This window comes from Arachis ipaensis, chromosome B7 (assembly GCF_059453495.1).
Source record: "Arachis ipaensis isolate K30076 ecotype BB chromosome B7, ASM5945349v1, whole genome shotgun sequence".
Classification (NCBI taxonomy): Eukaryota; Viridiplantae; Streptophyta; class Magnoliopsida; order Fabales; family Fabaceae; genus Arachis; species Arachis ipaensis.
Window position 1 is genome coordinate 122,911,512 of NC_142442.1, and position 16,846 is coordinate 122,928,357.

Below are 16,846 nucleotides of genomic sequence, written 5' to 3' on the forward strand. Positions count from 1 at the left end.
TTTAAGCAACTCAAATAATTATTACTTGTGATAAGTCTCATAATGTACATAGATATGTTTAATCTATATAAACGGCCATATTTAGTGAATAAAAATTTGAAGGAAAATAGGAAGGGAAGAGGGAGAGGAGGGGGTGTTTCAAAAAAATGCATCTTTTGTTTTTGTCATGCAAAAAATCCGAAAAAGATACATCTACCATGACTTGTGACCATCATCCATCAAAGTTTGTATCCTAGGCCTACACTGATAAAACATTGAAGATAGTTTTTTTTTTTTTGGTAAACTTGAAGTTAGTATTTGAATTCTCTTAGACTACGTTTTAGGGAGAAAAATTAAAAACCCAAAAATATCCAGATCCAATCTTCTATTCAATTCAAGCCCATATTATGAATACCCAAAGCCAATGTCCACAAATGCGTAAGCCACCACACCAATATTGCAAGACAGGTGTTGTAGTGGTAAAGCTGATTGCCTCAAATACAGCCACACCGAATGCGATTTTTAACCGTGACTAAGTTAGTGTGTGTGACTGGATGAATGTGCGAGTGTATTATAGTATTAAAAATACTAGGTGTTTAAGTTTTTTGAATAACTAAATTGTTTAAAAATAAAAATCTATTAGCGCATTACTTCTCTCTCTTCTAATGATCATGGCTCATTCTTTTTCTTACGTTTCCTTTTTTCTTCTTTAGCATTACTTTTCTCTCTTCTAATGATCATCGCCAGGCACGGACCTACATTGAAGGAGAAGGGGGCATTTGGCCCCACAGGGTTTTAAAAAAAAACTAATATATATATATATATATGGGTAAAATATTAAATTAGTCTTCTATATTTGGACATAATTTTGTTTTGGTCCTTAAAGTTTAAAATGTCCTATTTGAATCTAAAAAAGTTTTATTTAGCATTAATTTAGTCTCTGTGAGGTCAAAGATAAATAATTAACAAAATGTCCTACATAACAGCAGGATAAAAACAAGGTCGATAATTTGAAAAATAAGTACAAGCTCCAGAGGTACAAAATCAACCGTGGATGCATCAATACATTATTTAACATTTTTTTTAGTTTTATAGAAAATATTTCATTTTAATTATAAGAAAAATGATAAATAAATCTATTGATGTATCTACGGTTGATTTTGTGCCTCTGGAGCTTGTACTTCTTCTCTAGATTATCGACCTTGTCCTTATACTGCTGTCATGTAGGACATTTCATTAATTATTTATCTTTGACTTCCGGTGGGACTAAATTGAAGCTAAATGAAACTTTTTTGGATTCAAATAGAACACTTTAAACTTTAAAGACCAAAACAGAATTACGCCCAAACATAGGAGACCAATTTAATACTTTACCTTATATATATATATATATATATATATATATATATATATATATATGCCTTTTATTATATTATATTTATCTAAAATAAAATATAAATTTTTTTTTGTATTTTATGTTAAAAAAATATTTTGTTAAATTTAATATTTAATAATAATTATATTATTAAATTTGATTTATTATAAAAATAAAAAATAAAAAATAAAAAATAAATAAACTCAAAAAATAGTGATAATTAATTTTATTATATTAGTTAATTAGTTGATAATTAAATTAAAATTTAGTTTTTAAATTAAATACAACTTAAATTATTAGTGACTTTTTAAAAAATATTTAACATAAAAAAATATATTATCTATATATTAATATATTCTATTAATATTTATTATTAAAATGGTCTTGATTATAGTAATTATTTTGGATAAAAAATTTATTTATAACATAAAAACTATAATAAGTAAATTTTATAATTAAATATGAGATAATAAAAAGTAAAATAATTGTTTAAGAACATATATAGAAAAATAATATTTAGTCATGTTAAAAATAAAAAAAGTCATTATAAATTATTTTTTTATTATTTTAAATATTATACTAAGTGAAATTATTTTTTTATTTTAAATACTATAATAAGTGATTGTGTGTATGTTTTTAATTCTTATCAATATGTATAGATAGTTCTAATTTAAAATTTTAAATATGTCTAAATAAAATTGGGTTGGTCTAGTGATTAGCTTAATTGTCTGCTTAAACAAGTGTTGGGAGTTCAAATTTTATTTAGTGTGTGTAGTAATTCATTGACCCTCTTAAATAAAACTCAAAGTTATGATAAATTAGTTCTTAATTTATTAGATATTGTGAAAAACAAAAAAAAAATATATCTATACTTAAATTTTATTATTTTTTTGCCCGCACAACTAAATTTTTCAGGATCCGTCACTGATCATCGCTCATTCTTTTTCTTACGTTCCTTTTTTCTTCTTTAGCGTCGTTGTCGTCATCAATGTCGCCACTGCTATTGCTATCGTTGCTATCGTCATCGATGTCTTCTTTTTTTTCTTCTATTTTTTTTCCTCATCTGCTTTTAATATCACATCGTTCTCACCATCTTTATCTTCTCTTTTAAATGTTTAAAAAATTAAAACATAGAAACTTTGATACACAATATATAAATTTTGGTATACAATACATAAATTTTAATATATAGTATAAAAATTTTTTAAAGATCACATACCCAAAACATTAACACACAATTAATGAAATATACACAACATATAAATTTTTTGTGAACACCACAAATTTTGTTGCATAGCATAGAATTTTTTATGTGCAGCATAGAAATTTTTGGTGGACTACATATTCAAAACATTGACTCACTTACATTCGCAGCAAAAATTTGTGCTATATGTAAAGATTTGTGTGTTATGTGCAAAAATATATGTGCTACAATAAAAAATTTGTATGCTATATCAATAAATTTTGTGTTATATGTAAAAATTGTATGTTATACTTTAAAAATTTGTATATTATATCAATAAATTTTGGTGTTCTCCAATAAAAATTTATGTACTACAAAAAACGTAAAAATAAAAAAAAATACTGATGTATGCGCACATTTTTTTTTGCCGAACTTTGTACCAACTTAATTGATTTTGATTAAAAAAGACTTTGTATACATAGCAATATATAGCATCACTTTTACTGTATTTATATGACCAAAAAAATCAAAAAAGTTTAAGACATCCAATATTTATTTTCATAAATTATGTGGCTCCATTCACAATTTTTTATTTTTCTTAACTTCCTCTCTCGATTGCTTCTCTCACAAGTTTAAAATACGTGTAACTCTTTTAATTTTTTTTTCTTATCGATGTTTTTCTTAACCATCTAATTAAATGGTTAATTAAGTAATTTATATATTATATTTACATTTAATAAATTATTTGTGACATTATCCTTGGGTCATGAATCTCAACTATTGCTCTAAATATCTGATGTCCAAATCTGAAGAATCTCATCACATTATTCAAAAAATTTTTTTTCATAAGCTCTAATGATCTCATCAATGCATATTATGGGCCAATTTAGATAAATAACTTATATTAAAAATAAATTATTTTGTATTTAAAAAATTATCATAAAAATATTTATTTTAAATTTGTTTAATAAATAAAAATAATAAAATAGTTTTTATGAAAAAAAAAGTCAAAATTTTTTATTTATTAAAAAATTTTAAATAATTTTTCAAAAAATTAAAAATATATTTAAAAGATTATACCAAGATTCTAGTACCATAACTCTTTTTTAATTATAATATGACAGAAAGTATGCACTGTCTCCATTTGTGAATTAAAAATTTCCTTGAATACGTACACTGGAAATTAAAGAAACAATTTGATAGATTAGAGCATATTTTAAACTAATATGCCGTATTTAGTTTAATTCTAAATATTATTTTAGCATTGCTACATATACAAGTTGTATGTGATCATGTATTAACCAAGTTTTCAATCGCAAGGTAGGTTCATTTACTAATATTTTTTTTAGTGTGTGATTCTCAGTTTAATTTTCATATTTGATTTTTTTTATTTATACAAACTCAAATGTGTTATTCGAATAGTTTATAAATCTGTTAGTATTGAAGGTAAAATTATGTATTGTAATGTTGAACAAGAAATTACTTAACTGAAATTTAATTTAAAAAAACTCATATACCAAATTTTCCTGATGTCGGTAATTTATGTTCAACTAGAGAAAAACAATTGAACATATTAAATTATGTATACATTTCTTGAATTTACCTGCCACTCATTGGATTCTTTTCTTTGAATTATTTAAAAAAAAAAATATTTTGTCTTTGAAATTTGTTAAAAATTTAAAAAATATTAAAAATATTTTTAAATTTTATTTTATTTTAATTCAAAAAATTTCGATTTGCATCAAATATATCCTAACTAAATTTTCAAAAAAATTAAGATTAATATGTAATACATAATAATTATCTCTAATTTATTTGTATTAATAATTGTTCTTCTAATATTATTATTAAAATTGGTACTAAATTTTTTTAAAAAAATTACCGTCAAAAATATATTTAATACAAATAAAAAAATTTTAAAATTAAATTAAAATAAAATAAAACTTAAAAATATTTTTAAAATTTTTAGCAAATTTTAAAATCAAAATATATTTTACCCTTAAAAAAATTAGGCTTCCACACGGAAGCTATAGCTATGGACCACTGCATATCCTTTGACACACACTACAATATTCTTATAATTGTTACTAGGGGTGTACATGGATCGGGTGAAACCGAGTTTGATGTGACCCAGACCTGACGCGAAATATATACCGGACCTATTTGTTAGACCCGAACCCGACCCTAGACCCGATGAAACCTATACACTTTCGGACCACGATTATACCGGGTGAAAACCGGTCCGTTAACATTATATTACCTTGATACCTTCTTGTAAGTTAGCATGTAAAAATATCCAAATTTCCAAAACTTCAACCATTATTTGACATGGTAAAATTCACTTAGAAAAATATAATAAGAACTAACTCTTCTCTAAAATTAAAGTATAACCATAATCAATACTAATATTGCCTAATAACACCAAATATTTAAATCAATACAAATAACACAAGATTATGCATTAGTCTAAAGTCTTATGCATTTTAAACATAAAACATTAACTTATAGTCTTATATATAATGACTAATAACACAAAATATTAAGGTTTACAATACTTAAATTTCACATAATAATAGCCATCATCCATCACTAATAACACAAAAATATTAATTGTGTATGATGACCAAGCCAACTGGGCCGATTTCGGGTGACCTGATCTATAGCCCAGACCCGACCCGAAATAATGACCGGGTCTACTTTTGAAACCCATACCCAGTCCTAGATCCGATGAAATCACATCAAATTAGCCCCTAAAGTGTTCGGGACCGAGCCAGATCTTCGGGTCGAGTCAGGCCATGCACACCCCTAATTGTTACAATGATTTAACTAGGCAAGTTTGTTCTCATATATAAGTTGGATTTGTCAAATTAAAATTCGAATAAAGTGATTTTGTAAAATTGATTTTGGATTGAAATAAATTTATGTCAACATGATTTATATTTGATAATTTTATATTAAAATTAATTTTGATAAAATAAATATTATTTGAATAATATTAGTTAAAATCACTTTTAGATAAATAATTAGTTAATTATTAAAAAAATATAATATTAAATTATAATTTTTTTTAAGTATATTTTCAATAATCTTATTTTTATTACGGTTTTAAATTCTATTGTTGTTATTGGTTATACTTTTATTATTATTTATAATTAATTTTTTATTTAATTTATTATTTCTAATAAAAATAATAATACATATTATAAAAAATTAGAATAATAAACAGTGCAAAAGAATTACAATGATAAAAATTACAATGATAAATGTATTCTCAGTATTCTTAGTTAGTATTATTTTAGACGGTAAAGATTTTATTCTATTGTTGTGTATAATTAATTTTTTATTTACTTTGTTCTTTTTAATATAAGATCAATAATTCATATTATAACAAAATTATATAAAAAAATAATCAAAATATGAAAGTACTAAAAATGATTAAAAAAATTAAAATATTTAAAACATGAAATAAATCTGAAAATTTAAAACTAGTAAAACAAATAATAATCAACAAACGTAAACGTTAAGTGAAGCCACAAATTCTAGCTTCAAGTGAAAGCAGTTTTAGGATACAAAATCAAGTTTGCATTTAGAACAAAAAAGGTTACCAAACACCAAAAAACAGCGTTCAAAAAACTTAAACGCCCTTTTATCCTGTATAAATGAAAATCAAATGTGTCCAACAATTTGTGGTTGCAATTTTACATACATAAAATTTCTTTTTCTCTTCCAGCTCCTCCATATTTTTCTTTTCTTTTACTCTTCTCGCACTCCTCTCTGCCTCTTCAAAAATATTTTGTTTTGAAACGTTAATTAGAATAGAACAATGTGCTTCACTTTACTAGAACATTCAAGGCAGAGAAACAACTGGGTCTTAACTAATATCAATCCAGATATTCCTTTTTTTCTTTTTTCTTTTTTTTACCAAAGATAGGAGACTCTAATCCGCAACCTCTTAATTGAGTATGGGGAGACTATGCCATTTGAGTTATAACTCATTGGCTTTTTCTTTTTGTCTTAATATTTACAATTCCATGGAACTTCATTCCTTTAGTGGCACTTTGATCGTTCCCTTAAACAAAAATCTGTCACAATGATCAAATACTTCATTAGGATCCTCGAAATAAAAATTAAACCAAAATAGAGACGATATCTGTAAAGTCTCGTACACAAGCTAACACACCGTTCTTTGCTCTTGGATGGGGTGTGGAATCTTCTAAAATGAATGAATACCACTCCACATCCAAAGGCGAGAGGTTAGAGTGCCGACTTAGTGTACAAGGCAAACATGAATAACAAAACTTTTTTTTTGGAAAATTTGCTAGAAAGCAAGAAATGTTAAATTATAGAATCTAATAATATCTCTACAAAGAACCGATATTACAGTTACAATTCAGGGTGTAAACCAATAAATAGCAGTAATTATGTTAAAATGAACAAAACCACATCCATACCATTGTTGGTTTTTCCTGAACTCAGTAAGCACAGGATATATGTTCTCAAATGCTGTGTAAGTCTCATCTCTCACCTATATGGAAAGAAAAACAAATAAATAATCTTGGCAATAAGTACATCAAAACCAAAATGAGAAGTACAGACAACAAAGAAGGAATATTACCTTGGCACCTGTTAGCACAATTTTCCCAGAGACAAATATAAGCAACACTATCTTAGGCTGCTTCATACGGTAAATTAGCCCCGGAAACAGCTCTGGTTCATACTAACACCACAAACAGCAAAGTTGAAGATCTATTCAATGTTTTCTTTCACTTGATGGCATGGGAATTGATTGGAGATGCAACATGTTTCATGATTACAATACCATTCATTAAGGTTCACTATTTCCCACCATGTTACTTATAAAAAATATCATACACAAGAAAGAAATATAAGCTTCTGCAGCGTTCAATAAAACATTGAGCATAGTCAGCAGCAGCATCATCACATTAATAACTAAACAAAACCAGCTTAAGGTTGTTCAATATTAGTTTTGCATATGGAGTTTGATACATGCCAGATCAACGCTCTCCATAGTTGGAGAAACTAAAATTTAGACAACATACAATTCTCCATATATAATATCTCACACGGTACATAATTCAATCTCGATATAATTATTTTTAATGTAGAAGTCATGAGATACCCAAAACACGTCAAAAAATGATAATGTTAAATAATTAGTTAATAACTTACACTTGAGAAAGCACCATGGGAATATGCAAGACCCTCAAGTCTTATGGGGAACTTGACATCACAAGAGCCAACAATATTTTGAATCTTGAAATCCTGAAGCATGAAACAAAATGAGTCAACTACTATTAGATACAAGGTTCTGAAAACCGGTTCGGACCGGCCAGTCGAACCGTGAAGCGCTGCAAAAAACGGATCGGTCAGATTCCAAAATCGCCGATTTTAAAAACCGCCATTGAACCATCGAACCGGCCGGTTTTTTGAATTAGGAAGCAAACGCCATCGTTTGGGTATGCTGAACCCTAGCTCCACTTCAGTCCAGCCCTAACCAAACCTCCAGAACGCGCTCTCTGCCTCTCTCACACTCGGTCCAGAGCTCCTCTCATCGAGCTCCTAGTCCTCCCTCACTTCCGTCCAGCCACTCTCCTCACTTCCCCTCCATCGCGCAGCAGCCATCGCAACCTTCCTTCCCCTCCATCGAGCAGCCACCGTGCGAACATGGAAGCCTCCGTCACATAGCCACGGTCCCGCCGGCGCTAGCTCGGTTCCACCGCAGCCATTGTCCCGTTCGAAGCCTGTTTGAAGGTGCTCCTTGTCTTGGTGTCTCCCTCTTGCGTGCTCTATTCAAGGCTTCTAGCTTCTAGGTAATTTTTTTAACTATAATTGAATAATTTTTCGTTTCTGTGAACTGTGATTTTTTATTTTTGTGAACTGTGAACTTTGTTGAATAATTATTAATTTTTGTTGCTGTCTTTTAACTTTTGTTGTTGCTGCTGTTATTGATAAAAATGGCTTTGTTACGCTGCTGCTGTTCAAATTATTGATAAAAATGACTTTGTTATTGATTATTTGTTGCTGTTTTTTGCTGTTGTTAGTGAACAATTACTGATGGGCTTATGAATTGTATCTGTTAGAAAAGAATCATGAGTTGTTTTGGCTGTTGTGAAGAGGATGATTATGCCAAGTCAGTTGAAAATAGAGGGCAATATGCCGTGAAAACCCCAGCAGGTAATTTGGCCCATTTTAGCTAAAGGATTACATCAAAGATGATATATGTATATAGGTCTCATTCGTGCAATTTGGTCGATTTCCATGTCCATCGTTCTATTTCAATTGCATTGGATTTGTAGTAGTATATGGTTAAGATGCTGTAGTTTGATGCTCAATTAGTCAATTTCATTAGTTTGTTTGATATTGTATTACCAGGAACTGAATTTTGGTGAAAGTGTTGTGAAACTTGTGACAAAATCTTTTGTACAAGGAATAATGGAAACTGTCATTCTTCTGAAACCGCAGAACCTCAGACCGTTTAAGTCCATACCGGCAAATGAACTAAAAGAAATTACGAATAATTTTGCACAAGAGGCTTTGGTTGGAGAGGGATCATATGAAAGAGTAAAACATTTCTTGTTTTACTTAATTTCTTGTTCATAATTATATTTTAGAATGTTTATTTATAATTTATTTATTATTTTATTCTAAAACAATTTTTCCGTTTGAACCACAGTTAGACCGATTGGACCAATAAACCAATGACTAGAGCGGTTCGATAACCGATTCGATTCTCAAGAACCTTGATTAGATATAACAGTAGAGACTGAAAATACTTAGTAAACATAACAACATATAACAAAAGTATTACCTTAAATTTGGCCGGGAAACCGAGCTTCTGGATAATTCGAGCATACTGAAGGAAAAAAAAATGTAAAATTAGACATTGATACAAATTTTTAGGAATAAAGAGCATCCTAACGCACCCCCCTCTCTTTCCATATGAAGAAAGAAGGCAAATGGATACTCATGCACATGCAAAGAGGATGAAGACAAATAAGCACCTTATTCTACTCCAAACGACAAAATGAGCAGGGTTATAGCCAAACTATCACAAACAACATATTTGACCCATCTAATTAAAGCTCCATTCCCCGGATATTCAGTAACATACAGGATAAATAGAAAAAAAAAAAAATAATGCGTACCTTCCTTGCGGCCAATTTAGACTGTTGCTCACTCTTCGCTCCAGTACACACCTAGCCATACCAATGAAATTTAACATTAGGAATGTAAGCTAAAACTTAAAAAAGAGACAAATTGAACTAAAGCAACAAGAATCATCCAATCATGAATAAATCACAAAGCAAGAGCATGATTGAAATCATGACAGCAAAAGATTCATGATCAATTTAGCAAAAGTAGTTGCATATAGATGATTCACCACCGTTTTATTTGAGGACAGTGATATCCACTACCATCATTTATAACAGATAACTAGGTTATTATTATGGAACATACCATCTTGCCAGAAGCAAAAATGAGGGCAGTTGTTTTTGGTTCTCTGATCCTCATAATCACAGCAGCAAAACGCTATAAAGGATGATAACACAACTATTAGCACTGTAGAAATGACCAACCAGAATGAGTATATCAACTCATGGGTTAATTATTGATTTTGGATCAAATATAAACATATGTTTATATGATTCGAATATAACGTTTATATGTTTCAAAAAGCAAGATACATGGACAAAATGCATGTAGTTCTTAAGCAAACCATAATTACGATAGAGCAAAGTGTTTGTACAACTTAGAACAAGATGCATAAGTTAAACTCAAAATCAACTAAGTGAAACTTGCCTTGGGATTGTACTCTGCATTTCGAGCTTGAAGTGCAATCGTTTTAAGGTCCAACTTACAGTCCAAATTGACCGTTGATACAATATTTCTGAGGTACAATAACTTGGTTATCAGATTATAAAAGCAAAGTGATTACATATTCCAAGATAAACAACAAAGCTTTTAACACATGAAAAGTCAGCTACATAAACTAAACCTCATTAAAGAGTTCTATTGTAAACTATGTACGAAGACAAAATTATGAAGATCAGATAGATACACACTGAAGGGTAGGCACAATCCCAGAAGGGTGCTTGGTCAGATCCACTGGTTGGCTACTCTCCAATCCTTGGTCAGCCATGAACCCTGATAATTATACATTACACTCAATAAGTACCAAATTTTCATCTTCGTTTTTTCTTACATAAAAAGAACTGTTCCAACCAAAATAATTATTAATAAACCCTCTCTCCCCCCTCCCAAATAAAAAAGACACCCACATCTTAAAATCTCCCCAAAAACGACAACTAAGAAAAGGAATGAAAAACCTAATAGCTGAACAAAATTCTTCCCACAATACAATATCTTGACCCTTATTCGTAACACAAGGAAACATTTTTACCAAAAGAACGCCCGGAAAAATAAAAAGGAACTCAGATCCCATATTTCCCCAAAGAGAATTGAGGAAAGAAAAAGTATAAAAAAAACCTAACAGCTATAGACGAATTCCCCAAAATTCTGTGTTCTCTTAATTAAACATAAAATGAAAAGAGGGGTTGTATATATAATATACGTCGATTGAGACAAAGAACAAGCGAGATCGGACCTTTGAGCGCAAAATTAGGTTCGGATTAAAGTTAGGGATAAACGAGAATCCACAGATTTTGAAAAATTGAAACTTAATTGAGGAGGGGAGCGTAAGAGAGTGGATAGCGCGGGAAGGATTCGAAGGAACGATTCTTTTATATGAGAAAGAGATGCGATGTTATATAGAGAGAATATAGATTTGGGAACAAGAGAGAGAAAGTGCAAGAAGGTTTTGTTCGTTGGTTGTGTGCTGTGGAAAGATCCGTAGCGGTGAAAGGGTAAAATTGCAGGACATCCCAAAACTTCAAACATTTAAAATTTAATATTTCAAACATTCAATTATCCAATACCACGTATCCTCAAATAAACCAAAAACTTCAAACATTCAATAACATAATCAAAACCTTCAAACATTTAATTCCAATTTCCTTTAACCACTTGCATGATTGAAAAAAAAAAGGCGAGGCACAATCACAAGATAATTGAATGGAATTCAAAGAAAATCAAAGAAAAAATCACAGAAATCACAAAATAATTGATGAAAGAAACAACAAGGTAAATGAAAATCACAGAAATCACTGTAGCTTACTTACCGGAAAGAAGAACGGCCAAAGACGAAGAACTATCTTGCTGGAGGCGGCGACTGCGACTGAGACGATTCTGCCTCTGACGATCTTGCTGGACGGGGACGAGGGTGGCGGAGACCGAGAGACAGTGAGTGCGAGACCCAGAGAGAAGTCAGAGATCGAGACCGAGAGAGAAGTCCGAGAGCTTGAGGTTGAGGGAGAGAGCGACGAGAAAGAGACTCCAGAATTCCAGAGAAGAAAGACGTTGAGGGCTGGGTGATCCGCAAAAGACTAGGGCATCAGATAGGGGGAGGGGGTGCCTTGCCCATGAAACGACGCCGTTTCGACTTTCGAAGAATATGTGCATGTATTTTCCTTATTTCCTTTGTCAAATCTACTTAATATTAGGAAGGTACATAGGTCGGGTGAAACCGGATTTGACGTGACTCAGACCCGACTCGAAATATATATCGGGTCTATTTATTAGACTCGAATCCGGCCCTAGATCTGATAAAACCTATACACTTTCGGACCACGATTATACCGGGTAAAAATCGGGTGAAAATCGGACCGTTAACATTACATTACCTTGATATCTTCTTATAAGATAGTATGTGAAAATATCTAAATTTAGACTCCAACTATTATTTGACATGGTAAAATTCACTTAAAAAAATATAAAAGAACAAACTCTTCTCTAAAATTAAGGCATAACGATAATCAATACTAATATTGTTTAATAACACCAAATATTTAAATCAATACAAATAACACAATATTATGCATTAGTCTAAAATCTTATGCATTTTAAACATAAAACATTAATTTATAGTCTTATAATAACTAATAATACAAAATATTAAGGTTTACAATACTTAAATTCCATATAAGAATAGACATCATCCATCACTAATAATACAAAATATTAATTGTGTATGATGACCGGGCCACCGGGCCGAGTTCGGATGACCCGAGCCCTGGCCCGGACCCGACCCGAAATAATGATCGGGTCTATTTTTGAGACCCTTATCCGACCCTAGACCCGATGAAATCACACCAAAATAGTCCCTAAAGTGTTCGGGATCGGGCCGGGTCTTCGGGCTGCGCCGGGCCATGCACACCCTACTTAATATACTAAAACTGGATTTTCCTCCAATTAATGAAGGTGAGGTGTCGATCCCTCGTGACTCCGTTTTCCCTCCAAAATGAATACACTTTTTTCTATTCTAAATTATTTTATACAAAATATCTTTATTATAATTATATTATAATTAATATTTAATGAATAATACATAATTATACTAATTTAAAAACATATCTTCATTATAATTATATCAAATCAATATTTAATGTATTATTAAACTAGTTATCAATTGTCAATTAAAAATACTTTTAATCATTTTAATAATAATAATAATAATAATAATAATAATAATAATAATAATAATATGATAATGGCACTGATCGTGGTAATCATGATAAGAATATTTGATTCTAATCATAAAATGATCAAATCTTATTATATTAATAACGCACATTGATTTTAAATATTTTTAATCATTTTAATTATATTAATTTTAAAAATATTGATATAATTCTAATTTTTATTCATTATTCAATAATAATAATAATAATAATAATAACTTTTAAAACCCGTATATAATCTATTTCAATTATTCGTGTATTATTATTAAAATTCTATATGTTCCTAAATATAAGTCTTGAAAAACACGACATGGCACGGCCTATTAGTGTAGAGTTGTTTAGGTTTGTTTAGGAAGATATAATAGAATTTATATTTCTAAATCTACTTAATATACTAAAACTGGATTTTCTCCCAACTAATGGAAGTGAGGTGTCGATTTCTCATGAATCTATTTTTCCGCCAAAATGAATGCACTATTTTCGCTTCTAAGTTTATTTTATAAAAATATCTTTATTATAATTATATTATAATTAACATTTAAGTAATAGTACATATTATACTAATTTAGAAAAATATCTTTATTATAGTTATATAAAATTAATATTTAATACATTATTAAACTACTTATTAATTATCAATCGAAAATATTTTTAATAATAATAATAATAATAATAATAATAATAATAATAATAATAATAATAATATTATGATAATTATATGATAATAGCACCGATTATTAATAACCAATTTATATTTCTTTATATAACTTTATTTTAAAAAAATATCTTTATTATAATTATATTACAATATTACAATTAATATTTAATGAATAATACACAATTATACTAATTTAAGAAAATATCTTTATTATCTATTTATTCTATTATATAAAAATCAGATTTTTGCACTTAATAACAGAACTGATGTGACATGCTCTTAAGGTGTTTCCTAATTTATTTCATTTAATTCGTTAAAGCAAATCAATTATAATTAATTAATTATATCAATTAATTGATTTGATTAGATATTCAAATTTCACCATTTATTACAATTAATTATATCAATTAATTAATTTAGTTAATTATATTAATTATTTTATTTGATTGGAGTAAATATCGAATTATTTAATAAATAATAAATATGATAGCGAAATATATGAATTAATTTAATTAGTTTATTTTTCTCAATACCCTCTATTTATACAAGATCAAATGTTTTTTACTCATTCGCTTTCTTTTCTCTCTCTTTCCCTCCCTCCCTCCCCCTCTCTCTCTCTCTTGTTTAGAGACAATTTTTGTAATTTATTGAATTTTTGTTTCTTTTATCTTTATTTATACATTTTATTTTTTTATATTTTTTAAAATTTTTGTTTATTTTAATTGCTTATTATTAGGCGCACACTTTTTTTTATTTTAGCTTCTGATTAACAAAAAAATGTGTGATTTTTATGTTGTTTTTAAATAATCTTACTATAATTTTGTTTTGTAATATTCTATTCTGTGATGTGTACTTCAATTCGTATCCTCCTCCTCTACGTGTTGGCGTTACTTTTGTCCAGTGGAAGTTGACGGTGACGTAACTCCCCTACCCCTTGAGTTTGGCCAACTAGAGTTTTAGGAGGTACGGAGGATTCCGGACGTTTTTTTCCTTCAGTAGCTCGGTCAGAAGGCTCATCCGGAGCTTCGCATATTTTGATTTTGTACGAAAGTAGGGTTTTGGTAAATTTTCACCGGTTAAATTGGTATTTGATAAGTGAATTGATGTCATGATTACTTGTCGATTGAATTTATATTGATGATTGTGATTTCTGGATTACGGTAGGATAATTTGAAAATGTTAAAAGTTGCCGGTTTGATTTATTAGAAATGATTTGAAAAGAGTGTGAAAAATGGTTTGGATGGAACTCGAGAAGGGTGGCAGAGTCCGGATTTTAGGGAGGTGCCGCCAAAATTATGTTATAAACCTTAAGAATTTATTTAAAATTTTGTTTAGAAGAAAAAGATTGGATTTGAGAAATTGTATTATTTGATTTTCTATTTATTCAGAAAATAGTTATATGTCGGATTTAAATTATTTAAGAAAAGTACTATGTTTGAGTTTGATTTGAAAATGAAAAGGGGCTGATGTTCTGAATTTAACTCAAAGATTTTATTTGGAGGAGTTTTAGTGAACTTCAAAAATAATTGAGTTTTTATTGAATGATTCCGTTTGGCGACATCTTGGAAAATGTTAAAGAATTTGTGTTAAAAATAAAAGGGGGATTAATTTTGGTTTTAAAAGGGAAAGAGAAGACAAACCGGCACGCGTGATTATGAAATAATTAAAAGGTCACAAGAGGGTGACGGAAAGTAAATAATTATAGTGTTGATGTGAACATGTTAAGCCGCGGGCTTTATGTATGAGTAATTATACGGGAAAGTCCGTGTATATGGAATGGCTTCCAGGAGAAAGTGGCACATGCTTTAACTGAAGAATCAGCGCCTGCAAGAGGTTGAGACCTTGCAGAGGTTATGCCGCTGGAATGCCTTATCTGACTTGCGAGTCGGATTGCGTCGGGTGCGAGTCGAAACCGACAAATGAGCTCATTACCTGCGATAGGACTAGACATGCATCATCCTTGTTGTGCATTTGCATTTTGCTTGATATGGTGAAATTATTTGTGATTGTCTTTCTGTATTTATGCATTCCTTACTGTTACTCTTAATTGTGGTAATTAGATACTTCTCTGTGAATGTTGTATATTTTATTGAGAATTACTTGAACTGTGGTAACCCTGATTAAACTAACTACCCTTGACCCTACTAAGAACCCCCCAGTTCTTATCCTTTTCTTTCTCCCCTTCAGATGGAGACCGGAGTTATATTTTACGAGATGGACCCTCCCTATATATACGAGGATATAGTACAGCATAGGTTTTATGTAGTAGCTGTGGAGATTAGGACTCGTGCGTACATTCTGCGTGATCATCCTTTCAGCCACCTGATTGACACTCCAGAGTTTAACCCCGACATGCCCTATGAGTTCCCGCTGCAGTAGCTTCACCTGTATGCTCCATTTCACCCGTTTCATGACGGGCTGGTGCCTCACAGCATCCCGATCAGCCTGCAGATCAGACGGACCCTGAGCCTGAGCCCATGGAGGAGCATATTCCGGAGCCTGTACCAAAGGAGGATATCCCAGTGGAGCAGATCTCAGTATCTTCATCCGATCCATTTTCTGAGGAGCTGCTCACCGCCTCTATTAGTGGACTGGCGAGTGCTGGTCAGACCAGTAGCACGAGTGCCAGTGCCCCTCCTGAGGTTATAGAGATTTCCAACGACGAGGACGAGGATCCTGAGGAGTGTTCTGATGTGGTTGTGATCTCCTCTGACGATGATAGCTGAGGCCTGAGAGCTGCGGTTGTGCCTTTTGATAGTTTTTTTGTGATAGCCTAGCTTTTGTGTTAGTCTCTCACTTTTGGTTAGACTCACTGAGAGAGTAGGGTGTACATAGTTGACTAGGCTAGTTCGAGCACTTGCTTAGGGGTTTTCTATATGAACCAAGGCGCGGAGTGTTGATTTGTACAGAGTAATATTTCTAAAGGGTGGTATGCTAACTTATGATATGGTCTATGCTATGTGTTGTGGGTATATATAATGCTGGCTTGTGTATGTTTAATTATCTGTCCTCGCGAATCTTTTTATAAAATAAAAGTCTTTTCAAAACTCGAT

At 30.4% G+C, this 16,846-nt stretch overlaps 1 protein-coding gene across 2 annotated transcripts; it reads right to left on the reverse strand.

Moving 5' to 3' along the window:
- Positions 1 to 6,138: 6,138 nt before the first annotated feature.
- LOC107610104 (TATA-box-binding protein) lies at positions 6,139 to 12,081 on the reverse strand. Of its 2 annotated transcripts, XR_015892090.1 has the most exons (11): positions 11,738 to 12,081; positions 10,622 to 10,703; positions 10,359 to 10,446; positions 10,017 to 10,088; positions 9,704 to 9,754; positions 9,367 to 9,411; positions 7,728 to 7,820; positions 7,153 to 7,254; positions 6,989 to 7,062; positions 6,538 to 6,619; positions 6,139 to 6,441 (listed from the first exon to the last, which is right to left on the reverse strand). XR_015892090.1 is itself a non-coding variant. In XM_016312178.3 (10 exons), coding segments are annotated over exons 2-10 (603 nt in total). In that variant the 5' UTR covers positions 10,699 to 10,703; positions 11,738 to 12,081; the 3' UTR covers positions 6,139 to 6,618. The 2 variants fall into 2 exon arrangements, 1 of the variants encoding a protein (XP_016167664.1); XM_016312178.3 differs by having other exon boundaries at positions 6,139 to 6,619.
- Between the last annotated feature and the right edge of the window lie 4,765 nt (positions 12,082 to 16,846).

Bases quoted from the DNA above. Each gene is read 5' to 3' on its own strand.
- LOC107610104 (XM_016312178.3), bottom strand. From the start codon at position 10,698: ATGGCTGACCAAGGATTGGAGAGTAGCCAACCAGTGGATCTGACCAAG. The intron at 10,447-10,621 runs GTGTGTATCTAT...ATTGTACCTCAG, and splicing joins GGGATTGTGCCTACCCTTCA to AAATATTGTATCAACGGTCA. The intron at 9,755-10,016 runs GTATGTTCCATA...TGGTATGGCTAG, and splicing joins TTTTTGCTTCTGGCAAGATG to GTGTGTACTGGAGCGAAGAG.